Source organism: Python bivittatus, unplaced genomic scaffold (assembly GCF_059951505.1).
Source record: "Python bivittatus isolate LINGU-HERP-01145 unplaced genomic scaffold, Pbiv_v1 ctg000610_np1212, whole genome shotgun sequence".
NCBI classification, from domain to species: domain Eukaryota; kingdom Metazoa; phylum Chordata; class Lepidosauria; order Squamata; family Pythonidae; genus Python; species Python bivittatus.
Window position 1 is genome coordinate 52,162,507 of NW_028277088.1, and position 27,970 is coordinate 52,190,476.

At 35.6% G+C, this 27,970-nt stretch overlaps 1 protein-coding gene across 3 annotated transcripts in view; it reads right to left on the minus strand.

Moving 5' to 3' along the window:
* GLI3 (GLI family zinc finger 3) overlaps positions 1–27,970 on the minus strand; it is a 278,516-nt gene that overhangs the window by 86,058 nt on the left and 164,488 nt on the right. For all 3 annotated transcript variants that reach the window (XM_088150011.1, XM_088150009.1, XM_088150010.1), the window contains exons 6-7: positions 10,007–10,212; positions 3,200–3,346 (exon numbers count right to left, since the gene is read on the minus strand). In XM_088150011.1, the coding sequence (XP_088006137.1) occupies positions 3,200–3,346; positions 10,007–10,212 (353 nt within the window). The remainder of the gene's footprint in view (positions 1–3,199; positions 3,347–10,006; positions 10,213–27,970) is intronic.

The following is a 27,970-nucleotide window of genomic DNA, read 5'->3' on the forward strand; positions in this document are numbered from 1 at the left end:
AGCCAGTGATATGAGCTTACAGTCATATAAACAATTTCTGTAGTTTAAAAACAAAATCCAAACCAAACAGAGGGAAGCTGACTCAAAATAATTTAAACATGGTTATTTAAAAACACAATTAAATGTCATTTTTCTTGAAAAAGTAAGGCAAAAGGCACATGGCCTTTAACACAATGTAACAGAGACTGTAGTATTTAGCTATTAAATGCAAGCATGGGGATTAATGTAGTTTCAGCATCTTAATTTTGGCTTTCTGCTAATTATTTTGTTTTTGTTTTTTTCATCTAAAATTGTGACAAAGAAGAAAAGAGTTTATTCAGCATGATGAATGGGTAGGACACTCAAATTCCTGCTTAATGACAATTAATTTACTATACACTCATGCTAGTTAAAATAGTTTTAATTAGTTTTTACAAAGCAAAACACAAGCCCATTCTCTATTTAGATAAAGGCTCTATTGCCTGACTAAACAAATTCTCATCAAATAGAGAAGGTGAAGTTAAAATGACCTTCTTATAATTCATTCCTAGTTTATTTCTCTACTGATTGTTTAATCAAGCAGCTTGCTAACGTATTGTTTTATTTAATACAGGATACAGCCCTTAAAAGAATAATTGCTGCTAAAATGACACTAAAATATGTGGCGTTACCTAAAGAAAAAACCTCAGTGATAGGTCACTAAAATAGTCAACTTTTGCAGAAGGAAAAAGAACAAACCCTTTTTCTACCTTCCTTGGCCCAAGTGTAAGTTGATCTATCGGTTTTGGAATTCCATCAATGCCCTACCATTGTGCAGTATAGTGAATGAGGACAGACTGTTTGGGATACTAGCCTATGCATCCCAGTTTAGCTGCTAGGCCATCTTTCAGCAACTAAACTTCTGCTAAAAAGGGACAGAGAAACAGTAAAGGCCCTATACGTGCTGAAGATACAGAAGCTAAAGGATTGCTTCCCTTCACATAAACTTTACCATATTTAGTTGCTTGGATTCATTTCTGTGAATTCTGCATCAGAATTTTGTACATCTGCAAACTTTCTAGATGCTCATTTATAATAGTTGATTATAACTGAATTAATAGAAAAGTGGTTTTTTAAATCAGAATTTTCAAATTAGACTACCTTCTATGAATTAGATTCCCAGTGATAGACAGTGTACTTTCTCACTGTATATCTCTGTTTATTTCTCCTTGTTGCACAAATTCTGTTTATTTCTCCTTGTTGTACAAATTCCATCTCATTTGAGATAATCCCAGCATCTGGTAAAGATAAAAATCTTTACCAGATGGCTCTGCACTATTTCAAAATGATGATTTTTCAGACAGTTAATAAAGAATATGTTTTTTACTTGTAACTATGGTTTTTCAAGGATGGCCTATGAATTCCTCAATATGGATTCTGCTCTTATCTATACAGTGTTAGGGCTACCAGATCTGAGCTGCAAAAATCCAGACAACTACTAGATGCCAACAAAGAATTTAAGTTTTCTGAATCTCTTTGCTGCCATCTAGTGGTCTTAAGATTCTTTGCAGCCAAGATCTGGTGGCTCTCTGCAGTTAGCAATTACTTTGGCTCCCATCTTTTCATATGACAGAATCAATTTACAGATGGCACTCAGAGAGCCTCTCTTCTTCACTGTAGTCTTTGTGTTTTACATTTACTGTGTAAATAGCAAAGTATGTATCTGATGGGGAGTGAGGAGAAGGTCAAGCTACTAATGCTCATGAAGTAGTTGTTATGGCCATATCAAAGATTGTGTCCAATCAGGACCAAAGGTCAAGCTGGTAACCTTCCTAAAGATATACACATCAAATATTAAGTGTCTGTTAATGGCTGCTTCACCAATTTATAATACTGTAGAGATGTACTGTACAGTGACAAAATCATTTTTGAGAACTGCTGAGCAGTTTTGTGGCTCTCTTAGCACAGAGAGCTGGTCTTTCCACAAACAAATTCCACATGCATTTCTTTGTTTAGTGGTCTGTTTGTTTATAAAATGTATAGGCCACCCCATCTATCATGACTCCACATGCATCACTTTATGAATGGACAGGGAATCTTTCTTCAAGTCAATTAAAGGGCCAGGGGGAAAAAGGAAAGAATCAAGCTTTGATACAAATGAAATGCAGAGGCTATGTTTGAACAGCAAAGAACAACTCTAATAGCTCAGGACAACACCAAGGAGATCTTCAAAGCCAGCTTTGTCATGTTCAAGGCAAGGAAAGTTAGGATGACAGGCTCATAGTGACTGCACATGAAATACAAGAAAAAGAATCTGCTGAGCAAAAACATCTAGAGTGACAAGTGGAGGCATATCCTCCATTGCTCCAGTGAGCTGTAACTGTGCAGTGGTCTGATGCATCATGATGAAGTGGGTGGTTGTAAATGTTGCTCTTGGACATGCCTTCATAAGCTGAATCTTTCCAGAGAATTTCTGACACTGCAGACATTATGATGTCTAGTTTTCACCAAAATGGCATATGCAGCTCCCAAAATATAATTAAAATTGCTAAATTCCTTTGCATGAAATATCATAATGTCAATAAAATCTTGTGTGAGTATCAGGATGGGGATGGTCCACCACTTGAGTCATTATCTGGAATTGTGCGATGACATCCAAAGCTGAAAAGACTGATTTATTTTGTCGGCTCGAATTTCTTCTGGCACATGAATCAGAAATTGAAGCACTTTAAAATACAAGTTCTTTAAGGAAAATGTAGGTGTTTTGGTCACAAAACTCTTTAAAGTGCAATATATTCGACTAAAATAGATGCAGGGACAATGGAAAAGAACAACAGTGAAAGGTAAGGCTCACAAGGAAAGATCTGGGCTTCCTTTTTGGTAAATGTCTTAACGATAATCAATATTATTATAACTACTAAAGATAATGAAAACACCATGTTGTGAAATATTGCAAATTAGTTCTTCAACTGAAGTATTTTAATTCACAAAATAATATTTAATGAAGAGTTATCATACCTGGACTGCAAAACCCAAAAAACTAGAAGGCAGCTACAAATACAGAAAACTCTCTTTGTGGCCACCTAGCACTTGTCTGGATCTTTGCAGCCCTACTTAATGGAATCTTAATGTATTTTCATGAAAACTTTATTACACTATACTATTGTACAGTAAGATTTTTGTCCCCCAGTAATAACAGAACCTTCATTTAATCTTTTTGGTTATAGCATTTATTACTTACTATCCATAGCATGGAGATATTCCATATGAAGGGCACCTGCTCCTGCTGTGGCAGCTGAAGGAATGATGTCTGCATATGGGCTGCGCTGGCCTGCCAGTAAAGCCATCTGATGGTAGTATTCTGCTGGACTGACCCCTGCATGTGGAGCTAAAATAGGACATTAAAAGCATAATTTAATGACATCAGAAACTATGCTATCTATCCATCTATCTGACATCAGCTATCTATCCATCTATCTATCTATCTATCTATCTATCTATCTATCCATCCATCCATCCATCTATTATTTGCATTGTTTATTTTTTAAAAATAAAATACATTCTATTACCTTTGCACTGTTTATTTTTTAAATATTATGCAAGCTCTGGTGACTTGCTATTTATTTTTAATATACTGTATCAATGCAGAATATTTATCCACATCTATGAATACCAATAAGCTGGGTCAAATGCATCAGTCATATTTAATTCCATTGAAATCTACTTAATACATTAATCAATGCTAAGTTGTAAATCATTAATTTCAGTGGGTCTAAATGCAACTAACTTGACCTGGATTTAATCCAATGATGCAATTTTATATATATATATATATATATATATATATATATATATATGGAGGATTTCCAACAGGATAAGCTCGTTGAAGGAACAATGAACGTGTTCCAGCAAGTTCCTAAAAATCTAGTTACAGATATAAAAAGACTTTCTAATTATACTAAAAAAGGATGCCAAAAGATAGAGGATTTTATAAGAAAATGGAACTAGTCAAAAAGCAAAAACACATACTATATTCTAAATATCTAACAGATTTTCTGAACAACAGTCAAAAGGACAAGCCTTTGTCAGTTTTTAATACAGTTCATCTCTTTAGGAGTCTTTTTATTTACATAATTTCTAACCTCCAATCCCAGTATGGTTAGGAATTTTTAAAATTAATTTCTAATAAGTTAATAGCAAATTTTAAATAATAATAAAAGCTCCTAAGGCTCGAAAGCAACTCTAATTGAACTTGGAGGCCCTCTATGACCACACGGTTGGTACTTACAATGCCCCTTCTTGGGTCACTGTGTATGAGAGGGACACATGCACGACTGTCAAGAGGCACTAGGCCTTAATTGATGAGCAACATGTATGATGCAAGCACTTTATCAGCTATCCAAGTTCTAAGATATATATGGCTTTATATGGGAGATTATTTGTTTATACATATAGCAAATACTGTTACATTTATGAAACAATTTATGAAACAATTTTTAACACTAGCTAGAAAGCAAAAAAAAAAAACCCCTCTTATATATTTCTGAATGTTAATCAAGTATGCTTAATGGTTTTCAGCATAAAACATTCCTTATACCACTTCGCTAATACTGTAATTTATCAATAAAATGGTTAAGGACCCATTGGGGCTAAAATCATGATAAGAACTCATTGATTTCGAAGCTTTATAGTATTTGACAACAGCAGTTTTTTTTTTCCAGACACACTTAAAAATATTTAAGCCTTCAGACATAAGTGTCTGAATTAACTAACAGTAACATTACCTGAAAATATTCAAAAGTAAGTTTGGGGTATCTGCAAGCCATGAAGGGAGAATGTAACATTAAAATACACAACTGGTGTTCTCCTACTGAAAGAAACTTCAGCTGTAAAGAGGAGAAGCCTTCACTTTTAGCTAACACGACTGCACTAACCAGAAATATTTTGGTAAGGAGCTAGTTTTACTACAAAGTCTGTACACAAATCATTGTAATAAGAACTGATTTCTGAAGCTCTAAAACACTGACCTGCTTCAGACAATCATTTAAAGCCCCACAAGTCACAATTTATTATACTGTAATGTGAATAAATGTCTCCTTACTCTTCCTCCATGTTCTGTAATGCATGTGCTGCAGCATGACAATCCTGATTTTATAACCCCTAAATGCTCTCTTAAGCAGAAATTGGGGGATTCTGGCTTAAGGTTAAGAAGCCTTATTTTTAGGGTGTGAATTGACATCAAGCCATTCAAATTCAAGTGTTCAGTTGACACTGTCGCCCCTATGTGACTTCACCCCTCTCACAGAGCTCAGGCAGTAGCCTGATCAATCACTGGATTTGCAGATGGTGGTTGTGGCAAGGAGTATATCTGCACAATTAAGGATATGCACCAACTGTGACCCTTCCACTGACTTCACTAATACTGTAGGGAATTAGTGTCATCCATGCTTTTGTTACATCTTGTGAGTATTGCAACATACTTTGCAGGGGAAGAATTGTAGAGATTGCAATTTTTTAAAAACACAGTAGCCAGATTGCTGGCTGGTACAAGATGAAGGATCACACGATGCCTATGGTAAAAATCTTCACTCCCTATGAGTTACTCTTTGTGTGAGTGTGCACGCGCGCACGTGCATGTGCACATTCAGTTCAGTCTTTGTTCTTGGCAACGGCCTGGACTAGTTCTTACAGTTTTCTTGGCAGAATTTTAGGAAGTGGATTGCCACTGCCTGTTTCCCAGGGCTAAGAGAGAGTGACTGGCCCAGTCAGGACTAGAATTCACTAACTCCCAATTTCTAGTCTAATGCCTTAACCACTACACCAGACTGGCTCTCTTTGTTTTTTATCTTTTATTATACATTGAACAGGCTTTCACAGTATTCCAAAAATGTAGCATCCAGAATCTGACTAATTTATGGCTCCATTTTTTAAAATTTACAGCCACTCCGTATTTAGTAACTACCTTGGTTAGTGACCATTCACTAATACGATGGTAATAAAAGGTAATTAAAAATTCATTTTCTGGTCAATGTGCACATTTACAACCAACTTTCTAGTGCCTAACAACAAAAGCCTTCAGTGTGAAACTGATTAAGGTTGGTCAGTTTCAGGCAGCAGTGAAGCTGGCAGGAGGGTTCTGATCAACTAATTAAGGCCACAGAGCTGAGCTTGTTAACTTGGAGTTAGCACTTTTCAGTGCTGTGGAGAAAAGCAGCTCAGGAACAGTTTAAGGAATCTCTCCATCCTGCAAGGAGGTAAAAAAAGGGGAGACAAAGAAAGGGTCAGGCACAGGACACTGTACCAGAGAACTTTATCTGAATGAGAAAGCAGCAACTAGTGATCTTCACAGCATCCTCTCTTTCTGTCACATGTTCACTTAGCAACCATTTTGCTTAACGACCAAGTCGTTGGACTGGAATGCACTCAGTAAACCAGGAGAGGGTGTATTATTTTTCTGCCCACTGGATCTACTTTTACCATGTAGGGTAGGGGAATTCTTTTTGTAGTTGTGGGTCATACTTCAACATTTTTTCTGGAATCCCCAGTTTCTCAGAAGGTGTAGGTTGTGACATTATGATTCCACAGAGGAATGCAGCTACATGTCCATTTTAAGAGGTTTTAAAGGGTAAAATGTATGCTTTAGCCCCTTACAACCCACAAAAATTGAAGAACCAGGGCCATGAGGAGACATTAAGGGTCTTTAGCTTTTGTAAGATTTAAAGCTCCCATTTTGCTCCACAAAAATCACAACCTGTGAAATCTTGGAAAAATCAAACCAAATCCCCAAACATTTCTCCCATTACATTGAAAATGTGCATCAAGGACCTCAGAAAATATGTTGGAGGGCTACATGTATTTGCCTGCATCTTTATCTTTTTCTTGTTAGTATGATTCATGAAAAAAAATAAAATATGGCAATACAGAATTATACATTGAAATAAGTAACTTTGTACAAATTTAGCCTAGTATAAATAAGTATTGTTCATTTATATAACATGGATTGGATCTCAATTTGAGAAGCCTTGGTAGAAATTCAGAATACTGACCTTTAAATATTAATTTAACTTTGGGAATTATCAAAAATAGGCATTCAAGTGCTGACAGTTTTAAATTCATATGCTTCCATAATAAATGTTAAAGGAGAATTTGTTTGCAAGGAGGGACTGTTAAATTCAGTATCTTCCTAAAATCTGCTTATGAGATTTTAGGTAGATATAAAATTCTTTAGAAATTTTAGACAAATTCTTTAGAAATTGCAATCTTGATTTTAAAAAAGACATATAGAGAGAAGGACATGAATCTGCTTGCTAGTTCTTCACGGCTCCAAAACTTTCTAGTCACTTTACTGACACATCTTGGCAAACTTAGATGGTTATATTGGGGTCTTTTGCCATCTCTGAAATTATAGTAGTCTCCTGCACAGCAATTCATTTTATACACAAAGCATGAAATTAATTCAACTGAAGGTTTACATAGTGTATCTTCATATTGTTATTTAATAACTGGGCTGCTCTTTTCAAAAGCAATTTTATTTACTCTGATCACAGAAATTATCATTATGACTAAGACTACATTGGGTATCCTAAAAGCAAATGATCAGGAGACAGTGAAAAAGAGACCATGAATTCATTAAGCTTCATTGTTTGGGATTTTAATTTTGTTATACCAAGTTTCTTTCTCCTGATTTGGCTCCAAATATATATCATTAGTTTCTTTTGTACATTTATATATTCCTGTTAAGATATTTAGTAATGCTATCTGATTTAACAATGTCTATACAGCACCCAAACCCAGACTATAATTAAATTATTTAAATTATACAGTTCCTGCATAAACATAAAAATGTAGAAGTATAAGAAATTACAGAGAACACATTTAATAACTATAGTTAATGTCACTGGTATCTAGAAAGTATTTTTGAAAAATTGGTAGATCGGGTCATACAATTATTTATGGGATTCTTACTATAACCTTTGGGGTATTAACAAACGTTTTAAGCAATAAACTTTCTTCTATCACTATTAAAAATGCCCTGCTGCATATATAATATAAACTAGGATTGACAACAGGTCATTAAAACTTATTCTCATAAGAACAAGCATAACTAAGTAATGGATTAACTATATGCTTTTATAAGTGACGATTAATTAGTTATGGTTCTATCCATTTAGGCAGTGAGAACAACTCATTTTTCAAATTCAGCTAAAGGGAGAATGTCTGTTTTGTAAACCTGCCATTTTGTTCAGTGCTGTGAATGACTTTTCCCTTAATTAAAATAGTTTAGTTGTCTTTCGTGCACACCACCTACATAATTTGATCCATTATAACTCAATTTAGCAGCAATTACCATTAGGGAACATTTAAACTGCAGTTATATTTCTGTTCATTTAACACAGCAGCAACACCAAAAAATGAATATGCATATGCTGGAGATGAAATTTCTAGTAAAATCAATGAGTGATTCACACATTATTTCATTTTGGCTAAGCATGACATGGGAAACCAGCCATTATGTCTTCTAACCCATGATTTATGATTTAATGCTATCTGTGAACCCAGCTAATACCAGTCATCTTTTCTTCCCCTGCAATGTATAAATGTTATCTTACTTTGAGTAGGTTTTTAAGGATTTGTTTTCACAAACTGAATTAACCTTTTAGTTACCCAAGGATGCATATTTTTTATCTTATTACTGGTTCTTATCAGGAACCATCAATTATAAGCAAACATGGTAAACTAGTCTATTTATGTAATGAATTGCTACAAGAAAGATTTTTCACAGAAGGATTTGTTACAGTTGTTAAATTTTTATGAATATATTCAGCATGTGGTTTGGATTTTAAACTGTGTAATACTCAATATTTTTCCTGATAAAGAAACATGCATTCAGAATGTGTGAAATCTGCAAATCAGATGGGCAATAAGATTGTCCTGGTGCTCCCTGATGTGGTTTTTTGTATAGAGTCATCAAAAAGATATGGATGGGCTGAATCAAAACAGTACAACAACAACAACAACAAAAACTATCATCTTACCACAGAATGTTTAAAGAATAGGTGGTACTGATAATAGCATCTCAAACTTTACAGCAAGAACTATCATAATTGGGCCAAGACTGAATCCTATGATGTATTGCCTACTATATTGTATCTCAAGGCCTGCCAACCTTTTCAGACTAGGGCAGAAGGAAGATAGACAGATAGACCGACAGAACACACACACACAGTGTTGGTGTGGTAAAAAGACCAGTAAGCCCATCTCCCATTTTTGTACTAATCCACAGAGGGGAATGGAATAACTATGATGCAGAGAATCCAAAGCCAGCTTCTTTCCACTCCCATCAAACACACAAAACACCCAGTTCAAGATTTTCTAGTGACTATTAAAGTTGTCCTCAGGTAGCTGTCCTTTTTACAACTATAGCCATCAATACTGCAAAAAAAAAAAAAAAAAAGATCTTGTACAGCAAATGGGGTAAATTTGTCGTAACTGTTATTGGTTTCATTGTTATCTAGACACAATTAAATTTAGATGGATTAATTTATTCCTTCATGGATAAAAAAGCAGCATTCTACTTTCCTAAATCTCTTCTTATATCATCTTCCCAAAATAATTCAACTTGAGAAGAACTGTATTTTTTTTCAAATTACCAAAGTACTGTGGAAAGTAGATAAAAAATTTCTTTCTAACTTCTTATGGAGTGTGCCATAAACCCTTGTCTTGGTATCTTCAAGAATTACTCATTATACTTATAATTTTATCTGAGCAGGCATATCAATACTTTACTTTACAACCGCAGGTTTTTGAATCAGTAGATATACTTCTGGTTTTAAATAACTTAAATGAAATGTATAAATGGCTGGCTTTAAGATGATAAAATACTAAAACAATTATGGTGTAATAAGTATGTAATGAATCTGTAGTTGATTGGAAGGAATGTTTGAGAAAATTAATGCAACTATCAAAACATATCAATCTTTATTACCATCACAGACCAGCATAAACAATGCAACTACAACAGCAAACAGGAACCCAGGTTTTAACTCACCATCTGTAGGGCTCAGTCCCCGAGCAGCTGAAATCATAGAGAGAGAAGGGCTGCTATGCAGTGATCGGATATAATCCATGTAAGGGTTAATGTATGGATGAGGTGGACTAAAGGGAGATTCTGATGCTGCAGCAGGATTTCTGTGCGGGGATATTCTGATGAATGGTAAGTCTGAATACGTTGGACTGCTTGATAGAGCAGAAGGCCTATAAGAGAAAGAATAAAATGGGAAATTTATTTGCCTTTTTAGGTAAATACAGCTTCCCTACTTTTAAAAGTCTATCCATAATTATGATCAAATGATTAAAAAAAATAGGATACATTTAATCTTCAGTGAGCCCACTTCTATTTGTGCAATAGAACTTTTCCGTGATCTCCTCCACCCCTTCAATATTCCCTGAAAATCTGCTCCAAAGGATCCAACTTTCCTAAGCAGATTTGGAGGACACATGGGGACCAAGCCAGGATTAAAAATCAAACAACAGTACATGCTAGCCAAGTAGCACAACTGTTTTTAGTTCATGTATGTACAAATATTTTATCTTATTCAGAATCAGATCCAGACTAAGCTACTTGAGCTTAATCCTTGTTGAAATAGAATAGAAAATAGAAAAGGAATTTCTGGGAGTTGAAGTCCACTTATCTTAAAGTTGCTAAGGTTGAGAAATACTGCTCTGCATCACTGCTCCAAGTGGTCAGTCAAATTAACAGCTGCAGGATGCAGAATAGTCCTCTCTCAAGACCATCAGCACACTCTTGTTCCCACTGTCATCTTCTGCAAGCTCTTGAGCACCAGCATCCATTTAACAGTCTTACTGAGACCTGGTCCGACTGCCTGCTCCACAGCCTGGAAATCCTCTTGAAGCACAAGCATGGCCATGGATGTGTCTGCTGCTACATGAGCAAGAAAGGAAAGGACTGCTACTGGTGTCACCATGTCTCCCAGGAACTTTTTCAAGCTGATTGGTGGCTCCTCAAGGAAGAAAACAAATCCTGCCAAACAGCTGCTTGGCAGTGTGGCTGAAAGCCCCATTCCACCACTGGCTTCGCTGCTGCTCTGATTATCGCAGAAGCCAAAAGTCTCCAAACAGCCAGACAGCCCAGAGTTTCCCCCAGGCTGCAAGGAACCCTAGAGGCTACCATTAAGGAGTTGTGTTCCACCAGAGCTCACATCCACTGACTGCTTCCACTCTGGTTTCCCACTCCTGGATCAGCCAAAGGGTTTGCGACCCAACATCAAATCTCCAACCATCAACACCATCCTAAAACTCCCAACTCCTGCCTGTCCCAAACATATACTGTACAGCCAACCCAGTGTTATTTTATAGCTGTAAATCACCTGGAATCTGTGTGATATTGGCACTGCACAGAGCTGTAATAAGCAAACAGATATTATACATTTGGCTTCTCTTCTCCAAGAAAAGCGTAAAGAATTTGTTACTCAGTTGGCTTATTTTTTATTGTACCATGTACAATATTTAAATGGTAAGTAAGTGGAGAGGAAGTATTTTTTAAATGATCCGTTTTCACTTATACAAATAGATAAGTTTAGAGTCTGGACTAAAACTAAACAGTCCTACAATGGCATGTTTGGACAGCTCCACTATCATTCCATGCTTTACTTCTACATTCTGAATATGATAGCACCAAAAACCAAATTAATATGCAAACCCAATAAAAACATTCTGAAAAAGTTTACTTTCACAGTTTAAAATAGTGAATCATAACCCCATCATAACATCAAGAAAAGTGAAATTTGCTTATGATGCTATGATACTATTCACCTTTATTTATACATAAGCACTCTGTATATAGAAAAGATAAAGTACTTTAATGGTAAAAATAAGTAAGTTGGTATCTATGATTGTTCATCCCTGGACAACTCTCCATGTCTCCTATGTAAAAGAAGGGGAAAATGTGCTGTTACGAGCAAAATTTGCCTGGTAGCTAGCAGCAAAACTGTTTGTCACTGTCCCTATCAGATATTTCTCAATGCCTTGAAATTCAGTTCTGACAATCAGCCCTATTCCACCACTGTTTCTTTCTTTTTTTTTAACTGAAGATATTTGTTGCTCTTGGAGCTTTTCAGCTAAAGAGCAAAATAAACATGCTTTTATTTCTTGACCTGTTAACTTATTTTATTACAGCTGATCTGCAGTTTGGAAAAACATTTTCTATCTAGCTTTCAGTTTGCTTTTAGGCAAGACAACTTTTAGCCATGCTTTATTTAACTGAGAAATTTCACAATCTGCTAACGTAGCATCCATGGATGTTATTTTATTTATATATTTGGCAGAGAAAAGACATCTGTTGTAGAAGTAGCATAACAGCCTTGTAATGAACTACTGCTAAGTGAGAAGAGCCTTTTTAAACAAATCACATTGTGAAACTGTAAGAAAAGAAGAGTAAAGCCCTAAATCCAGGTGTCAACCAAACACTTTGAAGAATGTTTCAAGAAGGAACACCGTGCCAGGCAAGGGCTTTTGCCCCCCACTTCAGTGACACGATACTTTGGGGACAGAATACTCTGCAGTATTACAAAGCTGAATAGAGAGAAGATTCCTATTTAAAAAGTTAAGATTTTTGGCTTTAGCTAATTTGCTCATTTTCTGGCAAAAACTGTGATTAAACCTGTCATGGATGTGGAATACCCCAACTGGCTGACCTTAGCTTAATGCTGTTTTGCCCCATTTGCTCCCATTAATTTAGCACACAAACATTAAAGTCATAGGCCACAGCCGAAAGAACCTAAAAGGGCAGCAAGTGCCTTTGATCATGCTGGGTTTTAAAAATTATTTTTAAGAGGTGGGTAGTTTGGTAGATGAAAAGACCATTCATACACATTTAAAGACAAAGCAGTGGTGAGATTCTTGCCATTAATTGGCAAAGAGACTGAATTAAAATGATTTTTTTCTTGTACCATTTTAAGAAAAAGCTATATCCATTGTTACCTCATTTGCTGTGTACCTTAGCAAAATATGACATATCCTGCCTGAAGATTTAGAGTTAATTGTTGGATAGGAAAAAAGGATTAGTTCATACTCATAACCCAAGCCTGTGATGCATTAATGTATCCAGGTGCTCTGAGACAGAAATGTCTGTAAACTGGATGAGATTATCAAACTAAAACTTTGTATGGTTCACTGAGATCACACTTTGCTTTCTTTTGAAAAAAAAAAAAAAAGCACCAGGACCTAAGGTTTGGTGGAAATTGTGGAATTGTTTCTGAAAAAAATATTTTCAAATTAAAATGTTAAAAGTCAATGATAGTGAAATCAGTATAATTGCACTGTAAGAATCATTTTTGTCATTTACTCACATCAATAGTTACATTTACTTTCAGGCTTGAATACCTAATAATATGATTTTTGTGAAAGGGGGAAAGTAGAAAGAAATCTAGTGTATTGGAAAACCCTACCCTCATGCTTCAGAAAAAGCCTGGAAATAGGAATGTGTTCCCCAACTTTAGGTTCTACTGAATCTATCCTGTGTCTCCAGGGACAGGCAGCCCCACTCTCTACAACCCTCAATCATGCATATTAATATGATGGGATAACAGCCGTAAAGGCTATGTCATGATTCAGCATTCTGAATGTTGAATGTTCCTGGTGCCACACTGTTAGTTACATTAATAGTAATATGAATGGTTCATATACACCTTATCAAGTTTCTCAAAAGAAAACTGGCTGAGTAGAGTTTTAATCTTCCCAGTCTCCTGTTTCACTTCCATACTTACTATTCCCAAATTCATACTTTTCCCTTTATTAAGTACTAGTTCTTCTCAGCATAGTACTTTAGTACATGCCAAAAATTGCTACATCTCTGACAGATTGAAGAGTGAAAGCAGAATTAAATTTGCAGAATCATAAACATAATTTTCTTTCTGATTGCAGAAGCTATAATTGATGAGACAAAGAATACATGGTATATATAAATGAGGATTAAAGAATTCTTGTTGTTCAGTGATTGGTGGACATCATTTTGTCAGGGATTCTTGGTCAGTAATTGCTTCTTTGAGTTCTTGTAAGCTCCTGTTTGTGTCATCAGTCTAGATACCTTGTCTTTGACTAGCCTCTTTGTTAACTGCCTTTTTTTTTTCAAGGGTCTTTATGGACCCTTGCCTTCTCACTGCATATCCAAAATACTTAAGCTTTAGCCTCATTACTAGTGCTTCCAATGAGTAGTCTGGTTTTACTTCATCTAATATTGAATAATTTGTTCTTCTTGCCATCCAAGGTATTCTCAATAATTTCACTACCACCAAAATCAAAGGCATCAATTTTTCTTCATTAAGCCCTTCAAGTGGTCTGCTACCACTTCAATTTATTTGCACTGGGTTGGCATTGTCCATCGACAAAATTTAAAGATTGTTATTTGTTTGTTCAGTATGGAGTAGCAGACCAGCTTTTGCACTTTGTTCTCTCACCTTCAACAATGGATTATTTAAGCTTTCCTTGCTTCCAAACATGAAAGTAGTATCATCAAAGTATCATCAATTTTAATTCCAATTTCTACTTCTCCTAGGCCAGCATTATCATTATATATTTTCCATATAAGTTAAATAAATAAGGGGACAGTATGCAACCTTGATGCACACCTTTCTCAATTTTGAACCATTTAGTTGTACCATATTCCATTCTTTTTTCTTTTTCCTGGTCATCATAAACATTGTTCAACAGGCAGATATAGTGGCCTGAACTATGTAGACCACAACAAATTGTGGATATCCTTAAAGACATGGCTATATGTTTTTAAGGGATATCCACAATTTGTTGTGGTCTACACAGTCAAAAGCCTTAGTATAATGAATCAAACAAAACTAGACATATTTTTGGAACTCCCCTGCCTTTTCTATTATCAATCATATGTTAGCGATGTAATCTTGGGTGCCTTTCCCTCTTCTGAATCCAGCTTGTACATCTGGCAATTCTTGTTTCAAATACTGTTGAAATCTGAACTGGAAAAGTATTATTTAGCTTGGGAGAAAGATGGTCTACAAGTGCATTCTGGCAGACGATGGTTAATAATGTAAAGAAAGAAATTATGGTAAAAATCCATATGAATAAAATTAGAAATAACTTTTGACTTAACTAAGCAGGAAACAAGCTCACATACATCTACAGAGCAGAGTAGGGAAGTTTTACATATGCAGAAATGATCCAGTTCCTGGATAACTCTCTTATATAAAGCCACATATTTAAAGGAGAGAGTGCTGGTTGATATTTATCAGTTATTAGACTCGGATGCAATATAAATAAACCTTTAATCAGCAATAAAGAGTTTTATATACCAAAGATTGACTCAATACAAAATTATTCATTAGCAGTATCCAATGTCTTTGCTTGGTGCTTACAATTGAATGAAATGTTTTGTGGCTTTAGAAAGAACAAAAACAAAACTCTGAGACTTTTGTTAAAGTAAAAGTCCAGCCTTCTACTAAAACAATGTGTTAACCTGAATATTTACAGAAAAAATATTACATACATGACTTCAGCAAATGTATAAAAGAGCTGGAATACCAGGAGGCAAATGAAATGTATTCCAGTTTTGTATTATTTATAAAATAAGTATATGGGTAACCATTCTCACTGTTTATATGAGCTTCTTTCAAATGTTTGCAATGACAGTAAGAGAAATAGTTAATAAATTGCTGGGATATGCTTCTGACCTCATATATAACACATTCCTTCTCTATTACGGCCTTTAAAAATGTCCAAAATAGTATGCATTTCTTTTTAGTGTGTCTGAGGATACAAGATACAGTACAACTACAGTGTCTTATGCAACTGGTCATAAGATGATTTTTCCTGTCTTGTTCTGCTTCTAGCTTTTCATTCCCTCATCCACATATTAAGAATCCTCCACTGCTTTTTCTAATTCCATTCTCTGAGTCAATCTGATTTATCGCATGTCCTCCAGATCACTGATTCCAGATGATTCTGACTAACAATTGTATACAACAATGTGCTTTTTCCCCTACAGATTCTATATGAATTAACTTCTTCCTTGATCTCTTCACTCTTTTAAAATCCCTAGTCCATCAACCATGCCTACGCTTCATAATCACACAGATGAAATGAACAGCAATAATATTGAACTCTGGCGAATAACCCCTTCTATCACCCTTGCAAAAGGAACACTTAAGTTCACAGAGTTTAACAGGAGAGATTTAAGTGCATATTTAACTCTGACTCAAATTTATATCATTTAAACGTGCTAAATTTTGGGTTGATCAGATCAATGTAGTTTATGTGAATGCAGAAACTCCATTTTGAACTTTTTTGTTAATCCCCCCTTTTTTCCAGGAAGATTTAAGTACCACTGGAGAATTTTTATAACTTAGATCTTTTTGATATAAATGTTATAATCTAAATATGTCTCATAAAAGGCTATTTTAGGACCTAAACATATCTATTCCTATAAATTGTTGGGAAACTACATGTAAACAATTTTGAGTTCCTTGGAGCTGGATAAAAGTTGGTAATAAATTGCTAACGGGCAGTTTCTATTTGTAAGAGTTTAATTTTCAACCATTCAGTTCAAAGTTAGGAGATGCCAAAATCTCAGATGTTTAATGTACTGAACTGAGAACAATTGGACTAATTTGTGTTTCTCTCTTATTGGTGCAATAGCTGTCAATTTTTTATGGCAGAAAACTGCATCCCTTTTTAAACATATTTTAGCGGGCTGGGGACTGCATGGCAATTATGGCATGACATTATACAAGTTGGCAAAGCTTATTTGTTTGACCCCTTTTTTTAAAATGGGAAGAGCTCTATTCTCCCCCTCTCAGTGTTATATTTGCTATTCCTTTCTGTACTTTTAAGAGACTATTTCTTTCCATTTCCATCAGAAATCATACTGTGATTTAGGGTATCAGGAAATCCTGTGTTTACCTGCCAGCCCCCTAGTGTATTAAAATTTCACAGCACTTATGCAGTTCACCACAACCCTATCATTATAAGCCTGAAAATTTCTTTCTTAACCTGAATTTAAGAACTGCATGTTTATTGAAACTTCAGTAGGCCATGGTGGGAGGAAGGGGGAATCTGTTCATTAAATGCAAAAATCATGTCATTCACATCAATATACTTCATTTGTATCATGACGCTATCATGCAAATGATAGAAATGACATCAATTGTGCCAATTTATTTCAATTGTAAAATGACAGAAACTGATATAAATGTCATCATTTTTGTCATTTAGTCATTACACAGATGATGTAACACAATGCAAATAACATAATTTGGGTTATGTGAAGTCATGCAGGTTATGTAAAGTTAATGGATTAAAAAAACATTAAGTGGCTTGTTCAGACTACTTTGGATACAGTGGAAATGTCTGTCACCTTGGGGGGAACTCTAGGTAGAAATTTCATCCACTACATCCAGTCTCCAAGTGGGGTCTGTCATATTACGGTTTCACAGTTCTTGCGATTCAGTTCTTACTGAAATTTGTTTCTGCAGAGTCTTTTATTAATGAAATGTGCAAGTGCATTGTTTTATCTGTTTGAAGCTTCTTATTGGGTTTAAACAGCTTATCAAGACATTACTAATACCATATTTCTAAAACACAAAGGGTCAAAGAAATGTTATACATTTTGTCTTACTTTACCCTTATAAACTACACTAATTTAATCAACATTTAAAATGCCCTTCAACTGATGGACTGCAAAAGAAAAAATCATTTTGGGAAAACTCACTAGCTGTTGATTGAGCTAGTGGATTGCCTGTGGTCATTCGAGTCTCCAGCTCTGTAAATTACACCTTAGACGAAAGCTGCCTGGATGGGACTAGAGTGGAATGTGAAAAGATTAAAAGAAGGAAGTATATGTAGCCATGCAAATAGAAAATATAAAAGACAAAACAAACAAAAAACTCTGTGAAGCACATTTAAACAGTCCACTATTGATTTCATAACTATTAGATATTTCCAAATTAACAGCATTTCTCATATCTATGTTTCTGCATTTTATCTTCTTCATTCTTTCAAATCCTGAAATTGCTTGGATAAGAGTGGAGACTTTTTTTCCCCCATACATACATTTCTAAGAGCAGTCTGAACTTTTAGGAGAAATTGAAGAGGCTTTCTGTCAAGTACAGCTAAATCCTGCCTTTCTATATCAAAACCCTTGCTAGAAAATTACTGTGCAGATGATAAGGCTGAAAGATATAATAAAAAGTGACTCTACTCAATTTACACTGCAATATTGGTATGACTGAATATTTTTCATTCAGGTGACTGATAAAATCACTAAACTGTATTGGAGATAAATAAAGGAGGCTTCTGTCAAGAATAAACACCATTAATCATGAAGTCTCACCCTCAAGAGTGGCTCTGCTATGCATCTGCACAAATATACCATTTGCAAGTAGCATGCAACTACTTGCTCTCTTCCCATTTATTTCCATAAAGAATCTACACACTTGTTTCTTTATTTTGGTATATATTTCTGCCTTTTCAAATACTTACATTGCTGGGTTGGTATACTAATCTACAAAAGCAGGTATTTGCAGTGGAAGCTTGACTATTAGTTGTTCATAATATTTATATTCTTCCCTGCAATTAACTTAATTATCCACCATAGTCTTCGGTCAAAAGTAAACACAACTTACTAGTAAATGAAAAGCTGAAGAGTGTAGATTTCTTATGCAAATAAATATATATGCATAATACATGAATGAAAATAAGTAGAAAGGGGCAAATTATTTGACCATTATCCTGCCACAAAGGCCTTTAATTTTGGGGACAGATCTAAATGAAATACTTTCACAGATAGGTCACACATGATACTGCCTTGGCCATGTGCAGCTCAAGGGGTTAGAGCAGGGGTCCCCAAACTCTTCAGGTCATCAATCCCTTCATGAAGTTTCAGATTGTTCATTGACCCCCAAACATTTGTTATATGAAAATAATTTAATAAATACTACCTTAATAGTACTATGAATAATAATAACAACAACAGCAGCCCCTTGGATAGTCCCATCGACTCTTGGGGGGTGATACTGACCACTTTGGGAACCCTGGGTTAGAGGGCAGTTGTTCTTTTCTTTAATACTGGTTCTTGAGATGGTTTCAAAGGGATAGGGCAGGGGTGAATGGAATATTAGTGGCTACAGGCAGACAGTAAAGTACTGAATTCCTTCTAGATATCAGTCATGATCTAGTCTTTTAATGTAGAAACAATGTATAAATCAGCTTCAGACCAAGAGTAAGAACAAATGATGATTCAAATAATGTGCATAGAGTAGACTAGAGCTCTGCACCAATGAAGTTAATAATGCATTTACAGCTTCATGTTTAAGATATTTAACAAGCAGTTAGCCTCCTTGGCAAAAACCAAATAGGAGCTGTGGCCTAATCATGCACACAGGAACCAAATCGACTGGAAGAATCAGGAGACCTACGGCCCCAGAGGAATGTAACTCATGCAGAGCAGCAGTTTCCAGAGTGAGGCTAGAGAACTGCATGGGAAGAAAAGAAAATAAACAGCCCAACAAAGAAAACAAAGCCTCTGACATAAGGGCTTAAGTACATGAAACTTCACAGGGTGCATATGACAAAAGCCTCATCAAAAGCAAACCTTTTCTCCAGCAAATACACTGGCAATGTGGTGTACTAAGTTTTTAAAAAGGCACAAAGTATTTTTGTTTAAAGCCTATTTAAAAAAAAAATTGACTGTACAACAGCCAGGTAGAGTATTGATAACCCAACAATGAGCCACTGTTATGCAATGAAATTATTCTTATTATTAGTAGTAGTTGTGGTGGTACTAGTAGTACTAGTCCTTTGTAAATCATAGAAAACTGACTACTGTATTGATAAGAATCAGCTTGACTATGTATAACCAGTCCAAATCTGATAGCGTTTAACATAATTGTATAACAAGCAAAGTAAGAAAATCAAATTTTAGCCCTCTCATTGCTTTTACAGGACATTTTATATAGAATGAAGTGGTCAAATTTAGCTATTAAAAGGAGAACACCTAAAAGCAGTTTTATGACAATACTTAGGTATCACATTATACTGAGTGGCAGATGCATTTAAGAACTTAACTAAGAATTGTCCTGGCTCTCATGGCTGCAGATGTTATTGTATCAACTTCACAACCAATACTCTGCAAACTCCTTCCATTAATCTACTTATATCCATTTATATTACAGTTTATAATTCTGTAGTCACTTTGAGTTTTTCTTTTCTTTCCTTTTTCTAAGGGCATTTTTGAAGTGAAGGCAGGGATGAAAACTATACAAACCAGGAAGAAACAAGGATACTGTTTTCATTAAATTCTGCTCCATTTCCATTGGTTAATTTTACAATGATTAAAATGGGTTTATTGTAACTTTTCTTTTACAAAATAAACTATATTTAATAAAATTATCCCTAGTTTAGTACAATTATGAAGCAGCATTAGCTAAGCCAGATTTATTATTTCAACAAGTTTAAGCTTCTTCACTAGTATTACATATTACTAAAGCAGCAAAAACATTCTTTATCCTGGCCAGATGCCCACAAAGCATCTCAAATTACCCTGCATGCATAAGCCCTCAATGTCTGCTCTGTGATTCTAACATATTTTCGATCTTCTTTCTTTCAGAATCCATTCCATTTCAACACCTAAAATAAGTCATGTTCATAATATGAAACAACATCCCTCTGGGATTTCTATTTTAATTACAATTTTACATGCTATAATGTGAGCCTGGGAATTAAAAGAAAATAAATGAAAAGATAGTGCCTGTAAATTTTTAAATCTTATTTCTCAAACATTAAATATATCACTGTGATTGAAAGCTTACTACTAAGATTCTGTAAGTGTGAAGAATGCTGTTAAGATATTACTGAAAAGTCAATCATTGTTTTTAATAAAGGCTGGCAAAGTCCATTACCTAGCATGCTTTTCATTTCTGCACTCAAAATCCCAAATGAACTTCTATCATTGTATGGGATTAGTAATCATTAGTAATCATGTAGATTGTCAGGTAGTTTTCTATTAAAAGTTACATAGACACAAACTTTGTAAAATGCGTAAGGACATCAATACTTAACCTATAACCTTTCAATTCTATTCTTTGTACGTACTTTCACACTTCATAAAGTCAGTCCACCTTAGTGTGAAAAACTCACCCACCTGAAACTCTGTTTTACTATCTTGTAAGATTTGACTAAATCCTATATTGTTACCTAGATCTAGAAGTCTGTTTTGTACTACAAAGTTGATATTTCCTTTGGAGAGATTACAGGTAGTCCTTGTTTAGTGACTGCCTCATTTAGCGACCATTTGCAGTTACAATGGTGATGAAAAAGTAACTTTAGGTCCAATCCTTGCATTTATGACCTTCGCAAGTCTGTAAAGCAAAGGAAAGCTGAAGTAAGATCATAAACAAAGTTGTGGTTTTGACTTAGCAACCACTTCGCTTAATGACTGAGTTGCCGGTCCCAATTGTGTTGCTAAACGAGGATTACCTATACTTAAAGAAACATACAGTATGACTGTCATTCACTCTGTGCAGAGTCTTCCAAACCTGACTCAGTAATTTTTATCAATCCAAAACATGTTTGTTTGTTTTAAAAACATTTCTAGAGCCATGCCAATTTTAGCAAAGTATTTTTATATATAAACAGAGATAAGAGGATCAGCACAAGCAAATACTGTACTGTAGGAAAAAATGAACTTAATTTGAAGTTATTCGCTGTAGCTCTGCATTGGTGGAAAAATTGGCAAAGACAGGACAATGTAAAATTTACATGGCTAAGCATTAGCATCAAGCCTTACACTGACTTTTGTATTAAAACAGACATTCTCCAAGACTGGTAATTCCTGATTGCTCTCTTATTTTTAAAGGTGGGATTCTTGACCTTTCAGGCTGAAACTAAAAGCTTACTGTCAACTGCAACTAAAGTTCACCTGCTGCTCCATTTTCACTTTGAAGCTAGTCCTTTCAGCAAGTTATTACTTAACAGGACAGAAGCATTCCCTAACATTGCCATATATCTAGAAAGTAGGCATTTACCAATCTGTGGCCTCATCAGATGGGCAGGGCATTTACTGCATATGAGAAAGTCAGTGCAAGACAGCCTTATCCAGCCACATTTCCTATTTCCTAGAGTGTGACTAATCCAGCATGTTCTCACAGCCATTTCTTAATTTATAGATAGTGAAGGTATCACCCATCAATGCACCCAGATGTGTTTCTCCATCACAACTAACCTCTTCCTTAAACACAGCACTACTCTTGCCTGTTCTGAATGATTTTCTCAATAGTAAAGTATAAGGCAGCTGTTCAGGCCATCCTATTCTACACTGTTTTCAAGCAGGAAGGGGGACAACTTTAGATAGAAACAAATCTTTTTTAGAAACTGTACAGCATTAATAATATGCTTATAGTAGGTAAATGAAATTTTGGTACCTAAAACATATGCTTTTTTAATTTTTAAAGAATCACAAACATATGCACACCTAATGCAACGTCCTCTGCATTTCTAAAAGCCAACAAGAAGATTATAATATTGAACTTTTTCTTGTAAATAGTTCCCCAGTCATATGCATTCTTAATCACTGAAATGTATGAACAAGCTGAGCACAACTGTTCCATGCATAAAATTAAGAATATACACATTTTGAGCTTGGCCGATATATTTACAAGTGAACATATTAAAGATGTAAACAGATATTCATAAGACTGCTTATGTGGATACGCAAAAAAGCATTGCTTCTTTTTCCTTTTTTTTTTTTTTTTTGAAGGAAGTTTTGATGAGAAAGTCAACTCCAACTGGAGTGGCTCAGAAATGAGCCAAACTATTTAACTTCAGATCAATAATAGCTTAATTAAATGTTGAAGCTATCCCAACAGCTGTTCTAAGCAGCTCAAACAAAGCAGACATGTGTCTATGTAACTTTACTGAGGCAGTGCTTTAAAGAACTGTCTCTAGAAAACTACAGATTAGACTAAAGACCACCAGTAAGGAGGGTTCCTAGAAATATTCCAAGTAATGGATGGGATTTAGCTTCTCCCTCCCTCCCTCTGCTCTATTTTTTTAAAAAGCCAATTTTTTCTTTGCTTTGCTAAGGAGTACTGAAAGAATAAGTAACCAGTAAAGCCATCCCGCTCTCACTCTCCTTTCAACAAAGCATAGAAAATGTCTTGAAACTTATTTGGGATAGTGAGCCCTATGAAGTGAACTCACAGAAAAGGAGTGGCTTGCACTAACTAAAATGGTTGAGAAACATACTGAAGAATGATGAAAGTATTATCTTCATTTTGCAGACATTGTCTCTCTCTGTGTGGGACCATTCCACAAAGCACACCTAGCTGTATTTTGTAATAGACCATTTTTATACAATACAGAAATGTTACTGATAGGCTTAGTGCAAAAGAAAACGTAAGTCTTTAAATGTTACTTCTCTTTAAAAGCAGTAACAACTAAGACTATACATTTTAGTTTTCTTTGATATGAACCTAATATGAGTAGAGGCATTGTACTATTGTACAGCAGACTCTACAGAACTAGCTGGCTTCTGGTTCATTGAATTTGAGTATCTCAGTCAATATCTGCTTACTACTTAAGAATGTTGACCATAGCACAAAAAAGGTCAGAAATATAATCCAAGAAGCCAGAGTTCCTAGTTCCTAAAAGCACAATATATTTGGAATGTTTATTCATTCAGACAAGAGAGTTTACACTGGATTTTAAGCAATAACTAGACAACCTGTGACCTGTTGGGTCATTGCTTCAGAGATATTTCCTTACAGAAACAGAGAAATAGAATGACCACGTGCGGGCAAAAAGCAGCGGGAGCAGGAGTGACTTCTGACTTACTGACGGCTTCCCCATTGACTTTCCTTGTGGGAAGCTGGCAGGGAGCATCAGAAATCTTCCTTCCTTCCTTCCCTCCCTGTCAGGTAAACCACACCGGAAACATGACCAGATGAGCTATTTCTACTTTATTGTAAGGCTACTAACAGAATCTTGCAAGTTTCTAAGTACAAATCTCCTGCAGTCCCTTTTTACCACCTGATCAGTTAGGGCGGGTCCTTTCTAAGTTTCTTTCTCTGCCCATTACTCAGTTGTGAGTTCCTCCTCATTTTATCTGATCATTCCCTTGGTAGCATCTCTTCTCCCTGTTTTCCAAGGTCATTCTCACATTCCATTTCCCTCCCTTGCAAGTCTCCCCCACTCATGCACCCTTCCCTGATTGAGTTCAAACTTCCTGCTGGCTTCCCCATTGACTTGTGGGAAACTGTCAGGAAGCATTGGAAAGAAAGATCACATGACCACAGCTGACTCCAGTAGCGTGGTAGCGGCGCTGAAGTGGCAACAACTTTCCAAATTTCAATCCCATGGGAGTAATGGGTCCCAGATTTTGGATGCATTCTGTAAGTTAGCCCATTTGAGGTACCTTGATTGAAAAATTGTTGCCTTATGATGCACCATTTCACCCAATTGAAGGTTACAAATGATCAAACAGACACAAGAGCTTTAGTAGTACATAGATATAAATAATAAAACAATCATTTTTTTTAAATCCTGAATTATTTTTTAAAAATGCATCTATCCTTTACACTCAATTGTTTTCGGTTATATGACATGAATTCATAAATAAAGCAGCCTTTCAAATTTTACTCATCTTTCTCACATCTTATTTTTGTAAGCATGTGTATTTCTCACAAAGATTAATTAGTTTCAGCATCAGCTACCAAAATTGTAAGATAGAGCTACCAGACAGGCCAAGTATCCTTTTATTTTGCTAAACATGTGTTATTTATCAAAGACAGTGGTGCTTTCTGAATTATTTTTAGTATAGTTGAGAAAAATACAGCTGAGGTTTCAAAGTTATTAGGAACTAGGCAGAAAGACATGCTACAGCTGGCCTGTATGCAAGATAGACAGGTATCAGAAACAGTCTCTGGGTAGCAACCAAAATCAATATATTCAAGAAATACAGTTGCAGTGAATAGTCATCAACCACTGGCTTAATCCACAAGTAAACTCATTTCAGGTAAAAACTTGCAGACAAAGAAGGAAAAGGTCTGGTTAAGCCCCAAGGTGTGTGAGGGTAACATCAAATGTTGGCATGTTCTGCACTGTCTCAACCCTATCCCTGTGTCTCATTCTGATATGTTGGCTGTAGTCTTAACTACAGAGTATTACTGCTGCTGCTTCCAGTCAGCAGTGAGATATGAATCAACTCACCAACAATATCTTATAACAGACTCTCAACACCTGATGCACATCTTTTTCCATCCTTGAATATCACTCACACTTTAACAATGTGGCCATTTGGAATAACCACTGAAACCATCTGGCTTTGGAAACAATAACATGGTTGTCTGGATCCTCTCCAGTTATTGGTGTTCTTTAGGCGAGTTTTCTACCCCAACACTTTTCTCTGTTTGGCACCACTATATTTCTAAATTCATCTTACAGAGGCAGCAATATTAGCAATAGGGTTTATCTCTATAGAGATTAAAACCATTTTAGATCCATTCCCAGCTAATATACACTTCAACAGAAGGAAATTCCTTTCATGTTAACCAAAAAATATTCCTATATAGTCATGGAACGTTTAAGAAAGGGCTTATTTGCCTTGGTAGCCTTCATTATGTAGTACAGTGAAGGAAACAAGCTGCACAGTTTTCATACCAAATTATAATATATTGAATGATCAGCTAGTTATACCAATAGAAGAGACTATATGTAGCTCAGGGTTGAACTGTGCAGTCCTTGGGGTTCTTTGAGCTTGGTTGTTTTCTTGCAAACATTTTGTTACCTGGCTAGGTAACATCTTCAGCGCTAGAATGGAGTGGGGTTTGCTCTCTGTTTATATACTGTGGCATGCCCTGCCAGTGTTTTGGGGGGGGGGGGGTTTGTTGTTTTTCCCGGTAATTCCTTGATTAGGGTATTGTTTACTGCTTCACTGTATGTCTGGTGATAATCCTGGTGTTAATCTCTGCTTATCTGGGTGATGATTGCTGGTGAGGAGAGATTCAGGTTTTTTGTTTCCTTTTTATTGCCTCTTTTGAATAGTGTGTAGATGTTGTTTATCTCTATGTGTCTGTTAATGGCTGCCTTATCTGAATACCAAGCTTCCAGGAATTCCCTTGCATTTTTGGATTTAGCTTGATCTAAGATGCTGACAGTTTCCCAGTTGAAACTATGGTTAAGTCTGTCTGTGTGTTGTGAGATTAAGGAGTTTTCATCATGTCTTCTGACTGCTAGTTGGTGTTCATGGATGTGCTCTGCTAGCCTTCTGCCTGTCTGTCCTACATAGTTGTTGGAGTCTTACACTGTATATTGTAAATGACTCCTGTTTTTTCTTCTTGGGCCACTAGGTCTTCTGGTTTACTTAAGATGTTTTGGAGGGCTTTAGTTGGGTTGTATGCTACAGAAGTGGTTGTAATAGTCTGTTGGTTGTTTCTGAGACATTTCTGAAGTATGGCAGTGTTATCCTTTTCATAGACTGTGTTGGTTGTGTTGTAATAGGTTGAGTGGTCAGGCACTTTCTGATAAAGTTGTGTGGATATCCATTTTGTTGGAAGGTGTTGTACAGGTGGTCTCTTTCCTTTTCCTGCTGTTCTGGATTGCTGCAGTGCGTTTGTGCTTGTTTGATAATGTTCTTACACAGCTCCTCTTGTGAGAGGTTGGGCTGTTACTTTGGTAACAGAGTAGTTGGTTAGTGTGGATTGTTTTCCAGTAGACTTGGGTTTCTAATTTGCTGTTGTTTCCCCTGCCGATGAGGATATCCAGGAAGGGTAGCGTGTTATTGTTTTCCTCCTTACTGGTGAATTTTATTCCTTTGAAGATGTTGTTGATGGTTTCATGTGTCTTCTCTAGTTGTTCCTTTTTTATTATAACAAAGGTGTCATCTACATATCAGATCCATACTTTTGGTTGTATGTGTGGCAGTGCTATAGTTTCTAGACATTGCATTACAATCTCTGCTATGAGTCCTGAGAGTGGTGATCCCATGGGTGTACCTTTGATTTGTCAGTAAGGAACTACCATGGAAAAAAACAAAACAAAACCCCCCTACCAACACTGGCAGGGCAAGCCACTGTATATAAACAGAGAGCAAACCCCACTCCATTCTAGCACTGAAGATGTTACCTAGCCAGGTAATGAAACATTTGCAAGAAAACAACCAAGCTCAGAGAACCCCAAGGACTCCACAGCTAGTTATAATTGTTATATTTGTACTAAACCAACTGATTCATTATTATTGAATAATGTATGATTGTCTAATAAAGGACAGCATCCTCTATTAAGTGTCACGTGCACAAATGTTATACAAGGTCAAACTATTCTTATTCTTTGTTATGTAGGTAAAGATATATCCTGTAAGGCAGAATAAAAGAGTGTATTGTGCCTAATGAAATAGATGGTAAGTAAAAGAAGTCCTAAACATCTTGAGCTGATCTACAGAAGAGAATTTTTAAAATTTGAATCCCATAATTCAGCAACAAATTTTCCTTTGTTTAAAAGATGCAACAGACCTCTATAGAAAGTTGAAATACTAAATATTTAGCACTAGGACAGTAAGGCTGGAGCCAAGGGATGATAGAGATGAATGGATATGGTTATGGATTGAGTGCCTGGTTTTTCTTGATGTTTTTCTTTTCTTTTTGAATTGTTTTTATAGCTTCTGTTTTGTTTTGTTTTTTAAAGCTAACTGCCACAGTTGTGTGCCACAAGAAGGGTGGCCATATAAATCTTATAAATAAATAAATAAATAAATAAATATTTACATTATCAAACAGGTATTTTACACCATCTATATAAGTCCATGTATAAGATTTGTTTGCCTAGTGAGCAGGTGCAATGTTAGACTCACTTTACTGATTGCTAACATTGTACCCCATATATTACCACTCTCACTCAGTAAGAACTGCCAATATATGGGAAGTGAAGTGATGATGATATCTATAAAACTTGTATCATGCATACAGTGTGGGTCAAAACA